Genomic DNA, 18,614 nt, shown 5'->3' with positions numbered 1-18,614 from the left:
AGGTAATGCTAAGCCTACCACATTTTTATGCACAATTATGTACACTCTTAATAGAGATGAATCCTACCAATACAATGGGGGCCATCTTTATTAAAGATGTGGCACACAATGTGATAAGAAAAATGTGATAAGCCTAGCATTTTCCTTTTCTTAAACCGGAAATGACAGATTGTTTAGAAATAAGCATGATGTAAGCAAAAAAAAACATGCGTAGACGGTTGTTATGAAATTTTGTACAAATTCTCCCGCAGCTTAAACAATTTCATAAATTAAGAAAACAAATGTGACATAAATAGTACAAAAACATATTAGAGGTACATCTATATGTTTTACAGAAGTTAGACTTGTGTAAGAATGATAAATGGCAATGAGTTTCTAACTCATTTAGTTAAGAACATTCATCTTTACATCCGAGGTTTTGTGATTTTGAAAATGAAAAATTAAATTTAGATGACATTGGCCCATCCCACCATGACTTACTGCAGCCCATTCTCCAGGTGGAGGTTGCCCACATGACCATCAAGATGTCTGGTGTCTGGATCACCGACCTGCCAGCAAGACTTTCGCAGAAGAAACCGAAAATAGAAAAAGAATATAATAAAATGCTACAAGTACATGTCACAATTGAGCAGCACACAAACAGTATACTTGCACAAATAGTAGGAATTCAACACCAAACGTGTTCAAAATAACCGAAACTCAGAATGAGCTCAAATTTGAACAAATGAGATACTATCGTATCACTTGATGATACAAAATCTGATAAACAAATTTGGTGAGTGTAGCCATTTTAATACAAAAAATCTGAACCGCACATTTTGAGATGCCTTGCGAAAAAATATTTAAAACAAAAAAATTACCTACCTAGGCTGTAGCCTGTAGGTCAGGGATGGGAAAGAAATAGTGAGCTATCCACACTAAATTTGGACAAACGATACCAAGCCTTTAATGCTCAGTTTGTCTACTTCCCCACTGTCAAACTCTGTGTCTTTGATTTGATTTACAAGTTTGGCAGCTATAACAAAGTTGATGACTGAATTTGAGTGGTCCAGACTCCAAATGCAATGAAATTGAAGGACACAAAGAAATAGCCACCCCGCCAAAATAACAGGCCCAAAAAGGCCAAAACTACAGCTGTGTCAAAGACAAGGCATAGTAACTTGGCCTTCAACATGTTCCTTGCTGAAAATGAGCAAAGTACACTAAGAAAAGATCATCACCAAGTCTACACTCAAGAACCAGTTTTTCCACATGAAGAGAGGTTCTGTTTCTCATGATTTGGGTCCATTTCCAAGCATAGGAGGGCCAGATTTTCATGGCAGTAGAATTGGAGGCCAAAAGGGTTGGAGCTCTGAGCGTGTGCCGTTGCCTACAAGCAGTGGACAGAGGCATGCCATCCATGGCAGCACTTCTTTGATGGGGCTGAGCAATGGTGGGAGGACTGTGCCTTCAAAATGGGAAGATGCAGAGAGGTGGATTTGCAGCCCATTTCTCGGATATGGCTGTGAAAGCAACAAGAATGATTCACATTCTCATGGTCATGGTCAGCAGAGGAGGCCTAAGTCCAAGAGTGGTCCAATTGTGCCTCCCGGAGCTGTGTACTGTTCGAATTTTTCGCCTGCAAATCCGGCATTTGATGGCTGCGGCAGCGTGAGGAATTTCGCAATTGGTTCACCATTTTCAACAGGAGTTTTGGCAGCTGAAAGTGTCTCTCTTCTATATGGTGGCAGTGGAGGAATGGGAAGATCAACTAGTGCGCTTGGACCGTTAGAATTGCAAAGTGAGTTCTTCCCATCTCCAATAGTACATGTTTTTTTTTAACTCTTCTTAATTTTCATATCATTATACTTGGTTGAATGAAAAACAGTTGGAACACCTCGGATGGATAATGTTCCCTCGTCAAATATTTAGTATACCGTGTTGTCAGACTATGTATTTGAATCACATATATTTTATTAATCACAATGGTTTTGGGGGTTTAATTTTGTTTCTAGAGTTATGCTTCTTTGGGTTTCTAAGTGATTCATAACTTAATTATCAACACATTAGTCTTATATGTGAGTTTGTTACTGTGGATCAAATGTGGCAGATGAGAAACTTGATAACACAAAGTGTGAGGAACCAGCGATTTCCCGAGCTGTTTCACAACGAGATATGGGAACCCAAATAACCCCAAATGGTTGCCTCCACCACTCACCACCACCTCCCAAAAGGAGGTCATCATTTGCTCCATCTTCTTCAACTCTTCTTTCCATTGTGGAGCAGCAACGCGAACATTTTGCTAAGTTAGAGGTCAGAGAAGTGCAGGTTGACAATGGAGCCACTGGCACTAAGGGGTCAAGAAGGGGTGGTAGCGTCATGAAAAGACACCCGGATGTTTATGATTTCGACAAAATTGCTATTAAAAACCAACCTCCATCTTTCAATATTGCAGAGGCAGCTATGAACAGTTCAAGGTATGTTCTAAAATTCTAAGTTTCTTATGCCTTTTAGCCTCCAGAGAAAAACATTGTAATCTACAAGTTTCCTTTCTTTAAGCCAAATCTCCACTTTTGGTTCATTTGTTCTTCTGCGTGTAAATTGATATTCCAAAGAAAACTTCTGATGTATGCAGAAAGCAAAGAGAGGAAGCCAAGATCACTGCGTGGGAGAACTTGCAGAAGGCAAAAGCTGAAGCAGCACTAAGAAAACTTGAGGTTCTTTCATATGAGCAATGTTTTATTCATATTTATGTATCATTTTCTGCATTTTACCAAATATGCAGGGTTACTAAGGCAACCTTTGCCTCTTCCATATGTCCCCCATAGTGTTTGCAGCCTTTACTAACTATGAAGTTGGTGTTGCAGATGAAATTGGAAAAGAAGAGATCGTCGACAATGGACAAGATCATGAAGAAGGTGAGAAACGCACAAGTTAAAGCCCACAAGATGAGAAGCTCAATAGCAGTTAAAGACGGCCATCAAGCTCCGAAAACTCCCGGAAAGCTTGCTTCCTTCGGTAAGCTTGTCCGGGGGGGTTCCCTGAGCAGTTGCTTTACCCGTAATGCTGCCTAATTCCTTGTGCTCTTCCCAGCTAATTTATTCATTGCACCAGCTGACCCCTTGGAGTTTCTGATTTGAAATCTAGCTTAGGAATATCTTCCATGTCAAGTTTTCTTCCTTTTGACCTCATCCTGTATTGTATATAGGAACCTCCTGCATTAACTAAGTATGCGAAAAGCGAGCACCGTATATAGAAGAACTTCAAATGCTACTCTTTTTGCTCTTGAGTTGGCCTTTTACCATGGCATTTGGTTGGCTTCTTTCCAACGTTTAGCTGTCTTTTTTTCTGCATTTGTTGTTTGTGCCAAAGTTTCGGAATATGGTTTGAGGACAGGATTTTGTTGTGTTTAAAAATAATAATAATAATAATAATAATAAATCCTTGTTGGCAAATCCGAGTCACCCAGATTTCATCTTACATATGTCCCTGAATGATCCAGAAATTCAAAATACACAAAATTAAAATTCAACTGACGCAAATCTTACTGGGAAGATAAGCAAAGGAAAATGGAAAACAGAACTAGTCAAATGTAACCGAACAAAATAAAAAATGTAACACCTCCCAGCTTTGCAAGAAGCCATAAATAATCCATCTAATAACTTAATAAAATAGCGATTTCTACACAAAGGAACCATGGTCCTGATCCCTGAATTCACCGGCTGGCTAATATTACAGATTCAGACATTCCTATCCACCTATATTTTCACTGGATAATAACGTATGGATCTGTTTGAAAGGGGAAACCAACTATAATAAGTTCAGAAGTTGACAAACGATCATTATTGGGGACGTCTGCTAAGGATGTGATCCTTAATCTTATATAAATTCACTTAACAAAGCCTGCATGGCATTTTGTTGACATTCCTAAGATCTGGTGCCAAATTTCCAGAGCTGCACATCTAGTATGGCCTGTACCTCCAATCTGCTCTTGATGGTCTCGCACTGCCGATTCCATAACCCCACTGCAATATCAAGAGTGTGCAGTATGTTAGTAAAAGTACATGGAAAATAAGTTTGGTCTTAAAAATAACAAAAAAAAACACTTCCTTTTGGACAGAAACCCACATGACAGCAAAATTAAAATATACTCACATCATCAAAATCTAGACTTCCATACATCCTGCCATAGCTGCGCACAGGACCACCATAGCCGCCACCAAAGGGCTCTACATTATTCATCACAAAATTTCCACTGGTACCAGCTTCATCAAGCGGTGTGGCTGTATCTATTGCAACCTGGAGAACAACATATTAAGTTTCATTTTACAGAGTAAAAAACAATTTAGAAAAGTATAAGCTTATACTTAATTAGAGTGCTGGCAGCTGTTTCAGGGAAACAACAATGAGGGTATGTTGTTGGGTTATCCCTAAACTGCGATCTCATAGAAAAGCATCATATTTTCCCTCATTTTCGTGCAAAAAACTAGTTTGACATGGGTGGATAAAAAATGAACCATAAGTTAACAGGCAAAAAAAATGAGAGTTAACTCCATCTAATACCTGCTGTCCACAAATCTCATGCGACCTTCGTGATACACGTTCGGATACACCATCTTCCCCAAAAGTTACAAAACCAAACCCTCTATGTCCAGTTCTTTTTGGGTCCTGCATAATTGAGCATTCGCACATTTTCAGGTTCCAATATTTCATGAATACAATTGGTTATTTATAAATCTATACTATCTTACCCTTGGAACATAGACATCTGCTATACGACCAAATCTCCCAAAATACTGGCGGAGATCTTCCGCGGTTGCTTCCTGAGGAAGCCTACCAACAAAAATCTTTTTGCCCAGTCCTCGAGCAGATTCCCCTCCTAATCCAACACGACAAGATTCAAATAAATAAATAAAAATAGCATAACTTAAGATTATTAAAGTGCAGTATGCTCTGTAACTTGTAAAAGCACTTACTTGGAAAAGCAGGTCCTGGTACTGGTCCAGGATGGTCATACAAGGTAGGAGCACCAAGTGCCGCATATCTAGTTGCTGCTGAGATGTAAGCATTATATGCACCATATCCACCCTGTGCCATTCTGCCAACTGGTCTGAAGTCATCTTCCTGACAACAAGATATTATATATCTTTATTCTTGAATCAACGATATCTTTATAAAAAGAATTTTAAACTTAAAAAGAACGGAATTAGAACTATAAATTCAAAAAACTAAAAGCTAAAGGTTGGCTATGCTGTAACTTGCCTTGGGAGTTGCTCGATCAACAACTACAGTGGAACCGCCTAACTCATGAGTATCAGCCATCAAATTTTCCACGGAATCTGCAATATAGAGGACATTTATTTGTTCAATATTTTTCCTCACAGAAAATGATATCATCCACACAGCATAATATCAAACAATCAGCTTCCAGATTCTCTATCTATCCCGATATTATGTTCATGACGATAAAGACAGCTAGTTTAAATGTTGCTGGGGAACAAGCATTTATAAACCTATAGATCTACGTAAAACAAGTCAATTATTTAATAAGAAACTTTCATGTTTACATTTAAAAAAACACAAGGTTCATACAGTTCACAAACCCTATTTTGGATAAAAGTAAATAAATCACTTCTTATAAACTCTAAAATGAATGGTAAAATAAAACAACACATCAATATTTTAAATAATTTCATATGTATAAGCTGTTGAAAAGAAGATGCAATGTAATCAAATATGCTTGACAAAGCATCTCTCCTCCATGCAACAACTATCACTAACCTTTATTTATCCCCTATCTCATTACCACATGCTTTTCCCTCATCACCACAAATGAACTTATGTTTATTGCAAGCTCAAGTAAACGCAAATTAAAAACTTAATGTGCCATCAGGGGAATTAAATTCAAATGGAAAAAAGTTAGTTGCCATTATGCATAATGCAAAGCATAGAAGGATATGTGAGACAGTCTGACCTGCATTTTCAAATGTTATAAACCCAATTCCACGGTGCATTTTTGAGCCTTGATCCTGAAACAACACATTTATAAGAACCATATGATATTGGGTCCAACCCAACAATAACTGCAAATATAAATGTTTGACTTGGTGGGCGTGTGCACGTACAATGTATAGACATACCCATACACATATTTACAAGACTTATAGTAAAAGTCAAACACAAAAATAATTAAGCAATTATAACGTCTTAATTAATGTGATTTGGACCAAAAGATGGATAGAGAACCTTCGGCATGTATAAATCTGTTATATCACCATATTTCTCAAAATGACTGCAAAAGAAATTGAAAGCAACATCAGGTTAATTTCATATCATGATACATGAAAGTGTTAAAAAAAGTCAAGAAAAAATCATTATTGCAGTAACAACAATATATTTAACTACCTTCGGAAGGTGGCTTCTGTCACAACTTGTGGGATCCTTGCAACAAATATCCTGGTAACTTTTCTTGCAGGTGCTCTCATCTCCTCCTGGAAAAAGAAAGCATAAAAAATGAATAATGGCAGAACCACCGACAAAATCCTTGATGCTATAGAAAGCACAAAATACATACACGACAATTATCACTAACCGAAATAAACATATGTGAACGATTAAAACAATACTGATTACGAATTTATAAAACCTTTGGCGTAGCTATTTTAACTTCCAGCATTCTATTCCCAAGAAAGTGCTCACTTGATGCTGCATTCTGTAGCCAAAAAGATGTCAGCTATTAGACATCTGATATACGGACAGTTGATTTTAACATATTTATGTTTCCAATGACTAACCGATCGTGCAATAATGCACATAAATAGTGAAATCATTTAGCGCAGACAACAAGGATACGTGGACAATTTTAGTCCAACTCACCTTAGCATCTTCAGCTGATGCAAATGTTGCATATCCAAACCCGCGAGACCGACCAGTTGACCGGTCCTAAAAAACATGGAAACAAATTCCTATAAATTTCCAAAATAATGTAAATAATGCAAAAAATGGATCAACTAAACAGACAAACAGAATCCCCATCTACTACAAGGGAAGAACCGACGTCCAAACCAAGCATCAACAAAAATGATTCATCAATAAAACTAAGTAGTAAAGCAGACGAAGAACACTCATGAATAAAATCTCCACAAGGGTTCCATAGCAATTAGATTAAGGGTTGGATAAATGGCTAACCTTCATGACAATACAATCTTCCAATTCACCAAATTTGCTCATATACTCTCTCAACCCTTCCGTATCAATATCCCACGGAATGCCCAAAACCTGAATTACAATTACAGAGCACACCATTCAAATAAAACCAACTAATTCCCTTAACCCATCAACAAACATGCAAAATGTAATATAGACACAGAAGGAAAAAGACAAAGAAAAACTAACCACGAGCTTGCGGTCCATGAGTCAATTGGAGAAGGCAGCCCAAAAGGGGGAGAGAAACCCTAAAATTGAAAAAAGAGAAAGCTTTTGTTCTTCTAAGCACTCTCTCTCTAATAAATCTCTCACACTCGCTCCCTGCACATGATAAGCACATCTCTTTCTCACACACAAGCGGCATATACCAAATCAAACTCACCATTTTCGACTTTTTGCTTTTTCTGTTTTAAATTCTAGGCTACAGCTCAAACAAAATTGGGATATAATTAAAGAAAACACGAAAAATAGGGCATGAAATTTCTTCAATTTACGCGCTCACTAACCTTGTGCAATCAATCTCTGGGATTTTTCCAAAACCCTAGACCTGACCACGCTCTCGCGTTCTCTCTCTCCTCCCTCCCTCTCTGCTCTCTCGCGCACGCGCGTTCTCTCTTTCTCGCTAGCTCGCTCGCGCCGCTCGAACCTTGAAGAACACAACACAAATTGGGCCGAGTTTGATCTGCGGTCCTTGTCTTTTAAAAACAGCTTCCGGTTTGTGGTCGTGTGGATAGAGGGCAGATATCGGGTGGGTGAAGGACCACCGTGGTCTTTATTCAGCTGCATGTCATTGTCTAGCATGGATCACCATTTTAAAACTTCACAATATTATACCCCCCAATATTTTTACCACGTCTTTTTACTTTTATTTTTATACAGACTATATTTAGACAATGAAGGGTATTCGACACAAGACAACCTCAAATACATGTAGTGACGGAATCATGAATTTTCCTTTCGAGTGTCAAAGTGTAAAAGTTTATATATATAATTTAAAAATCTGAAAAAGTGTAACAATAATATTATTGTTAATAATTTATGAAATAAACAACATTACAAATAACATTAATTCCCATAAAATACATATAAAATAATAAATAAGGAAAATAAAGAACATAAAATAATTAATGGTGTATTTATTAATCAAGAATTGGAATTTTCATAAGGAATTTCACATTTGGAGGATTGAATTAAAAAGTAAGTGGGGCCCACACAATTAGGAATTGAATTCCTAATTTTGAAGGAATTCAATTCTTTGGTGGGATGTAGTATTCTAATTCCTAGAGAACTAACTCATTAAGAATTCATCTTTTTTACCCAATATATCTTCACACAATTTTTAAAATTTCAAATTTGTCATCTACTTTAACCTAACAACGAGGACATTTTAGTAATTAATACCACTTCTACCCCAATTCCATATGGTTTAGTAAACAACTTCAGGAAGAATCCGGAATCTAACTATTCTCAATCCATATAGTTTAGTAAACAACTTCAATAGAAATTTAAAATCTAATTCTCCTCAATTCAATTCATCTTCAATTCAATTGATTAGTAAACATGCAATCATTGTTTTCAAAGGTGAGGCTTTGAGGCAACATTTTTTATGTCACACAAAGCGAAACGTGAGTTTTGAATCATTGAAGTGTAAACCTTTCAAATATCAAGCATAATAACAATGATTAAAAAATGTCTATCTAATGTTTGTACACTTCAATATAAAAGGCAATTTACAATTTTGTTATAGAATAGGGAGGTTATTACAATTTGGAAGCCTGGTAAGATGAGTAGGTATTAGAGAAAGAAATTAGAAAGGTGGTGGCTTTTTGGAACTTGGTTTGAGATGGGAAGAGAAACAAAGGGGTGGGCTGGTCTGGTTCCTAGTTAAATGTAATCCATCATGGGTCTGTTTGGTACACCTTTTTAGATTGACTTGGATTGGATAGCTTAAATGAGACCCATAACCCATGTTTGGTGCAGCCCTTTGTTCAGTTAAATGAGATTAGAGAATTTGGGGCTTAAAAAAACGCTCGTTTGTTGGCACAAAATAGCGAATTCTAAAGAGGTGCCGCTAAATAACAAAGTCGCTATCGAGACTGCCCTTATCATCTTTGACGTTGCTCTGGCTCTCCTCTTCCGCTTCGCTGCGTTTTCCTCTTCTGTTGAACACCCAAATGTGGTGGTCGCCAAAAGAATTTTTCCTTGTAGTTCAAGATTTATTGGCACAGTTGTTCTCTGTAGGCAGGACCACTACCAGTACATGCCTTGAAGTTTCTTTAGCAGAGGCAAATTTGAATTGCACTGGAAGGGTGCAGTTGCAAGAGGGTTTTGGGCTCATACAATACTCATGTTTCATGTGACTTATGTAGCATTAAAAATATCACGAGTTAATGCAAAATTCGCAGGGAGCCATAGTTTCAGAAGCAAAAGAAGGCAGGCCCTAATGGTGTTAGGCTTCTTTTTGGTGGTGTTTCAGGGTTATGCATTGATCAATATTTTATAATGCTTTGCTACGTCACTCTGTCTGCGTAAAGATTAAGCTATCACTCATGTTTTTCAAGAAACGCTTTCCACGGTACACTACTTTTTGATTCTTGGAAATTTTTATTTTTACCCTTCAAATCCAATTTTTTCTTGCGTTCAAATCATTAGACTAACTTCAAGTTTGATGTATCATGTTTTATATTTTACAGATCCTTAAAATTTGAAGCGCTATTTGAGTTGTCTTTGCAATTTTTGTTGTCTCCATTCATCGTGCTGAATATATTTTCAAATAATATTTGCTGTAACTCAATTGCCAATAATATTTTCCTCCATCAGGTGTTTTTTTCCCTTAATTTCAACTATTACTTCTCAAGGAATGGATATGGCTCCGTCCCTGTCCAAAAATTGTATTTATACAGAACAATATTTTGGTTCTGTCCCTATTTGAGGACATATGTGATAAGATTCTAACCCAAACAGGACCTAAAAAGCTATATATGGAATAAAGAAGTCTTCGAGAGACTACTTCAAAAGTTATATGTTGATAATTGCAAGACTTGTTCGTGTTCCTCGTTTTTGGTTCTGCCAGTGACACACGAGTATGCCAATTGCACAAGACTTGTAATTGACTCTCAAAATAGAAAATTTACCAAGACTGAGAGCCAGAGTGCTACAAACTTCAACATCCCAGATTATATCAGTTCGACAAAATTATAACCTTAAGCTTATTTGTTACCAAAATCACACAGTTATTCTAATTAAGGATCTTTATGTCCTGCTCAAACTTTTAAGGACTATCATGTCATTTAGGTGGGACGAAGACGTCCGATGATCCCAAACGGGTGGCATTAACATAATCTTGGGTGCTATGAGCTGGGGCGCCTGGAAGTACCAAACCAATTATCCTAAAAATAATTAGAAGCCACCCTTCTTTGTAGCCTGATCCCTTGGTGTATGAAATAGTGAAGCTTCTAAACAGCTCCCAGAAAGCATTTATCATCTTGGGTATTGCGCCCAATGGTGAGAAGTAATTCCTATATGGTTCTTCTTCAACAATCTGCATACGTGAAGCTTCAAAAAAATTAATTAATATATAAAGAAATCTAGTCTAGGGCCTGTGTATAAGTATTTTTGATTGCGTATAAAAAAATAATAATTTGTAATCTAATTCTATGGATTATTATGAAAGAACGTATTTAGTTATCTAAAAGCGTTTTTGGGATTGTTAAAAGCACTTTCATGCAAGCTGCTCTAGTCTTGATTTTAGTTTGTGACAGGAATTTTGATGTGCTTACGTACCTTCACTTCATAGTGCCTATTATAGTAGAGGCATGTCCCAAAGTGCTTGTACATCAAGGCATTGTCATCAAAAGGCAACCTAGGCACCATATCATTACCATAAACAATTCTAAAATATGGAACGCGACGCTCTTTCAATTGTTTTTCCATGAACTCTCCAAATTTCTCATCTCCTACCCTTGGCTGCCCAAATGTATATACCCCCTTCAATCTCTCCAATAACCATGCCTCATCATGCATAGCCAAAATCGCTGGAAACAGAATTGCTAGAGCCCCACCGAGACTATGGCCTGTCACTATGTATCTTGATTCATCATTTTGCTTCAAAAGTTTATTTAGCATGTCCCTAATGGCATAGTAAGCTCGGGGTCGGGGTGGATTACCATCTTGTTTGACTTCTTCCTTAGGCCAACCATCATTCTTGTGTAACCCTAAAGCTTTCATGAAGCCACCATGAATTTTGCCAACCCCGTAAAGCTCATACCAGGAGAAGTCAAAGTCAGAGCACCATGCATCTGCATCAAAGGGTTCAGTTCCTCTAAAGGCCACAACAATTGTGTCTTGGTCACAAGTTTTGTCACGAAGCAAGAAGGCTTGTGTCGTGGCTTTTCCCTGATAATCTATGTAGAAAGCAAAATCATCATTAATTATATATCATGCGGCCAATTTGAAATTAATGCAACTTACAGAGTGTAGGTTACTCCTTACCATTCCAGAAGTCATAAAATCCCAAGAACTCCATCTGCTCAAGATCAATTGCATTTTGGTGTTAAAATCAAATTCAATACTTAATACTTGTACACAAACGGGATATGTTCTCTTGTCAGATTTACTTATGTTGTCAGACTGTGAATCGAAATCATTAATCAAATTGATTCGTCTCTATCAGACTGTGAATCAAAACAATTAATCAAACTGCTAATAAGCTATATACCTTCCAGTGATTCTTGACAATAGTTTCAATGCATGCACTGTTTTCATATGATGCTTTAGAAGCCATCGCAGAGAGTGCTGCATGGTAGTTGGCATCATCATGTTTGATGCTACTGTCCAACTCCACCCGCTTGTCTATAATCCCTATAAATGACAGAAATGTTGCCGATGTTTTATCTGGCTTTACCGCCCTCCCTTAAAAACAGCACCCGGGTCACATTTTAATCGAAGCAAAGACCAAAGATAGTGAAAGAGCTGCACATTCCCTGTCCTAATTACTTTTCCCTTTTTTTTTTTTTAATACAAAGCTACTAATGTTGCAAAATATATGTAATTATAATCAAACAGAGAAGAGCATGTAAACAAATCACTCTGATTAAATATATATACTTTACAAACATAGTTTCTTATTAACTACTAACATAATCAAAAGAACCATGCAATTTTAGAAGAAGAAAAAAAGGAACTCAATCTAAACTTCAAGTCATTAGCTAGATTCATCCAAAATATGAGTAGTAATTATGAACAGAGGAAAGTTATAAGCAAAGCAACCTCGGAGGAAATTGAGCATGAGCACAAACACATTGCGGTTGCTTGCTATAAGGTTCAAAGCCACTTCGATCCCCGACCCCAGCTCTGAGAGTGGCTTTGACACAAACTGCATAAATTTTTGACCCAAAATGGACAGAAATATAAACCATCTGCGCCTGAAGTTGATCTCCTCTACCTTAGACATATCTAAAAACTTATTTCCTTCCTTAAACTTGGTGGTGGAGAACAAAATGTGAATCAGATCAAAGAAGCCAACTTCTTCTGGCGTCAACAGAAAATAATTGCTGGAAAAGCTCTTGTTACAGGCCATGGCTCTTGTGCTTTGGCTGAGGATATATTATTATTCTTTGTTGCTTTGGTGGAAGATATATGTTTACTTAAGACTTTATATAGAGATTAGAGAGAGATGGTAGCTAGGTTATAATAATTACTATTAATATTTCTTAGGTGGGTTTGATGCGGTTGATTAATTCAATAGCTGTAGCTTATTGATTGAAAATGGACCCATTTGCTATAAGACTCGAAATTTCTATACCCAAGATGAGATTGGAAATCTTATCTTATATATTAAAGTTTGACTTGATATTGGAAACTTGGTTGGTGCGAGAGGAGCATCAAACTGCAACAATTAGAAAAGTTACACGCATTTTCAGTAATGGGGCATGCAGTAATAAAATTGGACACATGTGATGGGTCTACTAGAATTGATCGATAGAACCAAAGAAACAGAAAAAGGCAATGATTATTTTTGTTTTATTCTTAATTTTAATAAGGTGACTGTGTTAGATAACCATTTAATTCTAATAATTTATTTATACGAGTAAATTGGGATATTAATTCTTGAATTAGTACCACGAAGCACATTTATAAAATAGTGTACTAATTGATGGGGAATTTATTACTAATATCAAAATTCAAATGCCATTAATTTAAGGGAAATTTGAATTTCGACATTTGGTTTTCATAGATAATGGTTGGGTGGGAGAGGAAGACATGTGAGGATCCCAACCTGGTGGCATTCACATAATCTTGTGGACAATGTGCAGCTGCTCCTGGCATTACCAGACCCATTAGCCTGAACATTTTTAACAAGGGCCCTTCTTTGTAGTCCAGTCCCAACCTATATGGAATGGTGAAACTTCTTATCAGCTCACCGAAAGCATTCATCATCATGGGAATTGCCTCCATTGGAGAGAAATAGTTCTTGTTTGGCTCCTCCGGAAGAACCTGCACATGTTGTGTAAAGTTAATTAAGACACGTTTCTTTTAAGCGTAAAACTATTTGTACCACATTGGTGTACATTTTTAAAATAGCCAGAGGCACAACCCTCCTCCCTCCATAAGTGGGCCTTGCGTTTATTAAATATGTTGTTTATTATGCAGTCTACAAATGTGATTCCTTCACCATTACTTGAATTTGATAAGAGAAAACCAGTTGTTACCTGAACTTCGTATTGCCTATTATAGTAGAGGCAAGTCCCAAAGTGTTTGAACATTAGGGCCTTGTCATCATACGGCAACCTGGGCACGATGTCATTGCCATAGACAAACCTAAAGTACTTAATCTTATGCTCTATCATTTTTTCTTCCATGTACCGTCCAAAATCCTTATCTCCAACTCTTGGCTGTCCAAATGTATAAACTCCCTCCAACCTCTTTAACAGCAGATCTGAATCCTTTCCATTGTGAAATGTTAAAACTGCAGGAAAGAGAATTGCTAGTGCCCCACCTAAGCTGTGCCCTGTTATTATGTATCTTGCTTTGTCATTTTCAAGCAGATGCTTTTTCAGTATATCCCTAATGCCATAGTAAGCTAAAGCTGGGTGGCTATTGTCTTGTTTGAATTCCTCCGGCTCGGGCCAACCAACATTCTTTTGTAAACCTAGAGCTTTCATGAATCCACCATGGATCCTTCCAACTCCTTCGAGTTGATACCAAGAGATGTCAAAGTCAGAGCACCATGCATCCGCATCAAAGGGTTCAGTGCCTCTAAAGGCCACAACAATAGTGTCATGATCATCACTTCTGTCACGAAGCACAAAGGCTTGTGTTGTAGCTTTTTCTTGATAATCTGCCAAAGACAATAATAATGATTTCAGTTAGTTTTGATTTTGAAGTAATATATATATGCACACATATATCTAGGCATGTGCTATCATGTGCATATATGAAATTATCGAACAATCTGACATGTTATATTAACTATTCATGTGTAGATGTTAAATTATCGAGTTTAAGACAATATTCATCTTTGATTGCACGGTTGAGATATTGAAACTTGTCAAATAGCATATATAATGTATGAGTGGGATATAATTCTACTTTTTTCAATTTGAGTTATTTCTCATACCATTCCAAAATTCGTAAGAGCCCAAGAACTCCATCTGCCAAAAGAAGGGGAAAACAAAACAAAAAGGCAGAGTTTTACAATTAATCATACAATTATTAAAATTATACGGAAGCATATTGGAGCAAAAACTAATTGAAGTTGTAAATTGCCATACCTTCCAGTGATCCTGGACCGTAGTTTCAATGTAGAATTTGTTCTCATAAGATATTTTAGACGCCATCATACAAAGTGCTGCATTATAATTGCCATCTGTAAATTTTATGTTTCTGTCGAGCTCTACTCGCTTGTCCAGATGTCCAATAAACGACACGAACGTTCTTGAGCTTTTACCTGGCATTCCCTTATCTGTGCGTGTATATATATATTAGTCTCCATTTATGACATGCTTATTTTCGAGGAGTGGAGGAAGTAAAAGATTGTTACGGGAAGAAGACATTTACATTAAGCTCTTTACTGACCATATGAAATTGAATTAATAATTAATCATACCAATTGCATGCATGAGAAAAATGAAAAGGAAGCGAACTATTACCTCGCAGAAAATTTTGCAGCAGTCCAACCATGTTTTGTTTGCTTGAAAAGATATTCAAGCACATTTCGATCACCCAGCCAATAGCTGCCATTGGCGCAGCGACAAATCGCAGCAATTTTTGCACCAGAATAGACAGAAATATAAGCCATCTGCCTTCATCAAGGTCATGCTCGGTCTGCTCAGAAGAGTGACAAAACTCATCAAGGTCATGCTCGGTCTGCTCAGAAGAGTGACAAAATCTTCTTCTCTGTAAGTGTTTGGAAAACAAGATGTGAAGCAGATCAGAGAAACCCACATCCTTAGGCTTCAATAGCATGTGATTACAGAAAGGCTTGTCACAAGCCATGAGAGAATGTATCTTCGACTTCTTTTACTGGTTGAGTTTGCAGTGCTTATTTTTTTCTGTGCTCTCAACCACATTAGAAGTAGTCTATATATAGTACTTGCAGTATCAGCTGTGGTGGCTAGATGTCAAATGGCCAAGTTCTTTTTAAGACTTCTTTCACGCGTAAACTTCAAATTAAGTTTTTTGAAACTAGTAGTGTGGAATCTTCTTTTTTGTGGGACAATGCCATTTTTTCTTTATTTATCAGGAATGACCAAGACTCTACAAGGTTGACTTCATTTGGCCCCACATATATTCCTCATCACTCTACAGTGAGGCTCTTCCTTGTATTATCTACTTAGCAACTTGTCAGAGGCTTCGAAGAAAATGCACAACTACCAATTATTCCTGGCCTTTTGTTGAAGACTACTGGAATTCAATTGGATTATGCGATAGAATTGAATTGCATCGTATTGAAAACAATGATATTAATTCAATTATGTGTTTGGTATTACATATTATTAAGGGATTGGATTAATTGAAATGTGTTATTACATGGCTTAGTAGGATTAGATATAACTCAATTCAACTTAATCTCAAGCTTCTAATTAATAGGATTCATAATCCTACTACATTTGGCTTAATAGAATTACACATAATCTAATTCATGTTGTTTTTAGGCCACCAAATATTTAACTAGTATTATAAATCATATCCAACTACATAATCTAAGTGACCAAACGAACTAAAAAAGAACGAAATACAAAACAAAAGAAGAAGAAGATAGTCATGTGTGAACAAGATATCAGAAAAATCAAACGAAGAATTTTCCATATTATTTTAAATTTTATTTTACTAGTCAATGTCAAACACAAAAGAGCAAGCAAAAGAACTAGTCCACCTTATTCTTTTGGGACTCCTTATAAATTCTTTCTAGGAATCATCGTAGAAAAGTAGTAGAAAATTATTAATCTGTCCTACTTTCTTGAACACTTGATCAGATTCTAAAAGTTAATAATATATGATTATGTTCCACCTACCGCCTTTTTGAATAAGGGCATGCGGATCCATGAATTCAGCACAATGTGATTAGTCATCTTATACTTATTTTTTATATTAAACCATTTACTTTTTAACTTATTTTCATAAGAAAATTGTTATTATAGTATTTAAATTGCATAAGTAAAATGAGATTATAAAAGAAAATAAAAATAAAAAAGTTGGTTTGTTGACTTGACGTGGTGTTTTGCATCGATTATTAATTAAAGATGGTTTCTTGATTATATATATGAGAGGATAAACGACAACGCTTGGGCTACAAGCTGATTCAAAGTGGGCAGCTGCCCCCACTGATCACTGTGTGGTTAAAATTGACTCCAAGTGGCAATTTATAACTGAGACAATTCTCATGCTACAATGATTCTTGTCGTTTGATTGGTAATGCTTCTTATGAGCTCCCAGATTGCAGTTAGGTGCTTGGACAATTCTCATGCTCAACTTTCATTTTTTTACACAGGTCCTCTCCGACCGGGCCCTGGAAGAAGACCATCAATATATATCCATGGGCATGAACATCACTAGTATATAGTAATAACTTCTGTGATTAGATTCAGAAGGACTTATCTTACAATTCCGAAAGTTGTTGAACTCAATTAGTTCCATCTACACCAGATTACAAAAATATATACTATTGTGTTGTAAAGTAGAATGGGTGAAGCCTACATAGTCAAAAGGTGAACAGTGATAATTGGGTAGAAACATCATTATGTCTTCTCTTTTATTCACGGGTGCCATTTAACATGCCTATAAATAGGCAACCCTCTTGCCTGCAAAGGGAGACAGAAAACATTCAATGAAATATCAGGCTTCTATGCCTTCTCTCTATCTCAATTCTCTCCATAATCTCTTTAATTTACAACACGTTATCAGCACGATTTCTCTATCTCTAAATTCAGAGCCTCAACGCTCTCTCTCTTTCTCTCCTCACAACTCTATGCACCTCCTCCCAATTTTGGTTCCTGGAACCGAATCTTTGGCCTGCTGATAAGAAAGCAAGACTCTGCAATAATGAGTTTCTCTTTCATCCACATGCCCAATAATGGATGCTCCAGATCCAAGTCCCAAGTCAAGTATCAACCACTGTGTGGCCACCGTTCCTCATCTCCTTTAATAAGCTCCCCATCAAAGCTCCAACCTTTTGCTCTCTTCTGCAAATAACACAAGGCTTACAGAGCTGCAATGGCAGAAGCCTCCGCTCCGATAGCCCCCCCAACTCTTTCTCAGATTATTCAACAAAAGTAATGGGGAAGAAGAGAAAGCACAGCGAGGCTGAGGCTGCGACTCGAGAAAAGGAGGAGGAGGTCGCTCCAGAGAGGCCTAAACGAACGCTTTCCGGTTGGAAGGAGAATAAGGATGACCAAGTAAACCAAACTGAATCAGCGACATTCTTTAGGGACAAAGAGAAGATGCCCACTGGAAGCTTTTGAAGGAAATGATCACTCAGCAAGGGCACAGCTTTGGGTGCTGAGATTATTGGCACAGCACCCTTCTTCTCGTCCACAAATTTTTCTTAGCCACTGACCCAAGGAAAGTGCTAAAGCATCTTTTGATGAGAACAGCAAAACCCACCGAAAGAATAAGCGATAAGATCTCTGCTCCCTTATCTTCTCTATTATTTTAATATTATATAATTATATGGATCATAAAAAGCAAGTAAAGGTGTACAGGAGAAACTTGTGCAGGTTCATGTTCATCCATTTTATTTACGAAATTATGGAGTAGACAAACGTGAAGGCAGACTAGCACTATGGTTTGTCTCAACTTTTCTAGTTACATATATTAATGTAATAATATTATATTGTTTCCTATTTCCTCTGGTTTTGAGAGGAATTCCACCGGAAAAAAAAGGGGAGGCAATTCAAGTTGACAGCATATATATTATTTGATCGTGGTGT

The 18,614-nt window shown here is 36.9% G+C and overlaps 4 protein-coding genes across 5 annotated transcripts; 1 reads left to right on the top strand and 3 right to left on the bottom strand.

The window, feature by feature from the left end:
* On the top strand, window positions 1,115–3,942 carry LOC18769182. Its single transcript, XM_020568595.1, has 4 exons — window positions 1,115–1,780; window positions 2,090–2,456; window positions 2,615–2,696; window positions 2,847–3,942. The coding sequence occupies exons 1-4, from the start codon at window positions 1,252–1,254 to the stop codon at window positions 3,051–3,053; spliced, it is 1,185 nt and encodes a 394-aa protein (XP_020424184.1). The 5' UTR covers window positions 1,115–1,251; the 3' UTR covers window positions 3,054–3,942.
* Window positions 3,609–7,959, bottom strand: LOC18771349 (DAZ-associated protein 1). Of its 2 annotated transcripts, XM_007202036.2 has the most exons (14): window positions 7,692–7,959; window positions 7,375–7,506; window positions 7,168–7,257; window positions 6,856–6,921; window positions 6,626–6,691; window positions 6,385–6,470; window positions 6,226–6,271; window positions 5,954–6,008; window positions 5,242–5,318; window positions 4,956–5,103; window positions 4,731–4,858; window positions 4,543–4,647; window positions 4,135–4,278; window positions 3,609–4,004 (listed from the first exon to the last, which is right to left on the bottom strand). In XM_007202036.2, the coding sequence occupies exons 2-14, from the start codon at window positions 7,390–7,392 to the stop codon at window positions 3,942–3,944; spliced, it is 1,092 nt and encodes a 363-aa protein (XP_007202098.1). In that variant the 5' UTR covers window positions 7,393–7,506; window positions 7,692–7,959; the 3' UTR covers window positions 3,609–3,941. The 2 variants fall into 2 exon arrangements, with proteins under 2 accessions (XP_007202098.1, XP_020424185.1); XM_020568596.1 differs by lacking the exon at window positions 7,692–7,959 and having other exon boundaries at window positions 7,375–7,684.
* LOC18771489 lies at window positions 10,221–13,200 on the bottom strand. Its single transcript, XM_007204271.2, has 5 exons — window positions 12,454–13,200; window positions 11,903–12,096; window positions 11,677–11,710; window positions 10,969–11,588; window positions 10,221–10,726 (listed from the first exon to the last, which is right to left on the bottom strand). The coding sequence occupies exons 1-5, from the start codon at window positions 12,761–12,763 to the stop codon at window positions 10,472–10,474; spliced, it is 1,413 nt and encodes a 470-aa protein (XP_007204333.1). The 5' UTR covers window positions 12,764–13,200; the 3' UTR covers window positions 10,221–10,471.
* On the bottom strand, window positions 13,293–15,740 carry LOC18771447. Its single transcript, XM_007204415.2, has 5 exons — window positions 15,336–15,740; window positions 14,958–15,148; window positions 14,804–14,837; window positions 13,896–14,524; window positions 13,293–13,680 (listed from the first exon to the last, which is right to left on the bottom strand). Exons 1-5 carry the CDS (start codon window positions 15,679–15,681, stop codon window positions 13,378–13,380), a joined length of 1,503 nt encoding a protein of 500 aa, XP_007204477.2. The 5' UTR covers window positions 15,682–15,740; the 3' UTR covers window positions 13,293–13,377.

Source organism: Prunus persica, chromosome G7 (genome assembly GCF_000346465.2).
Source record: "Prunus persica cultivar Lovell chromosome G7, Prunus_persica_NCBIv2, whole genome shotgun sequence".
Lineage (NCBI taxonomy): Eukaryota > Viridiplantae > Streptophyta > Magnoliopsida > Rosales > Rosaceae > Prunus > Prunus persica.
This window is presented reverse-complemented; position numbering and strand designations above follow the sequence as displayed.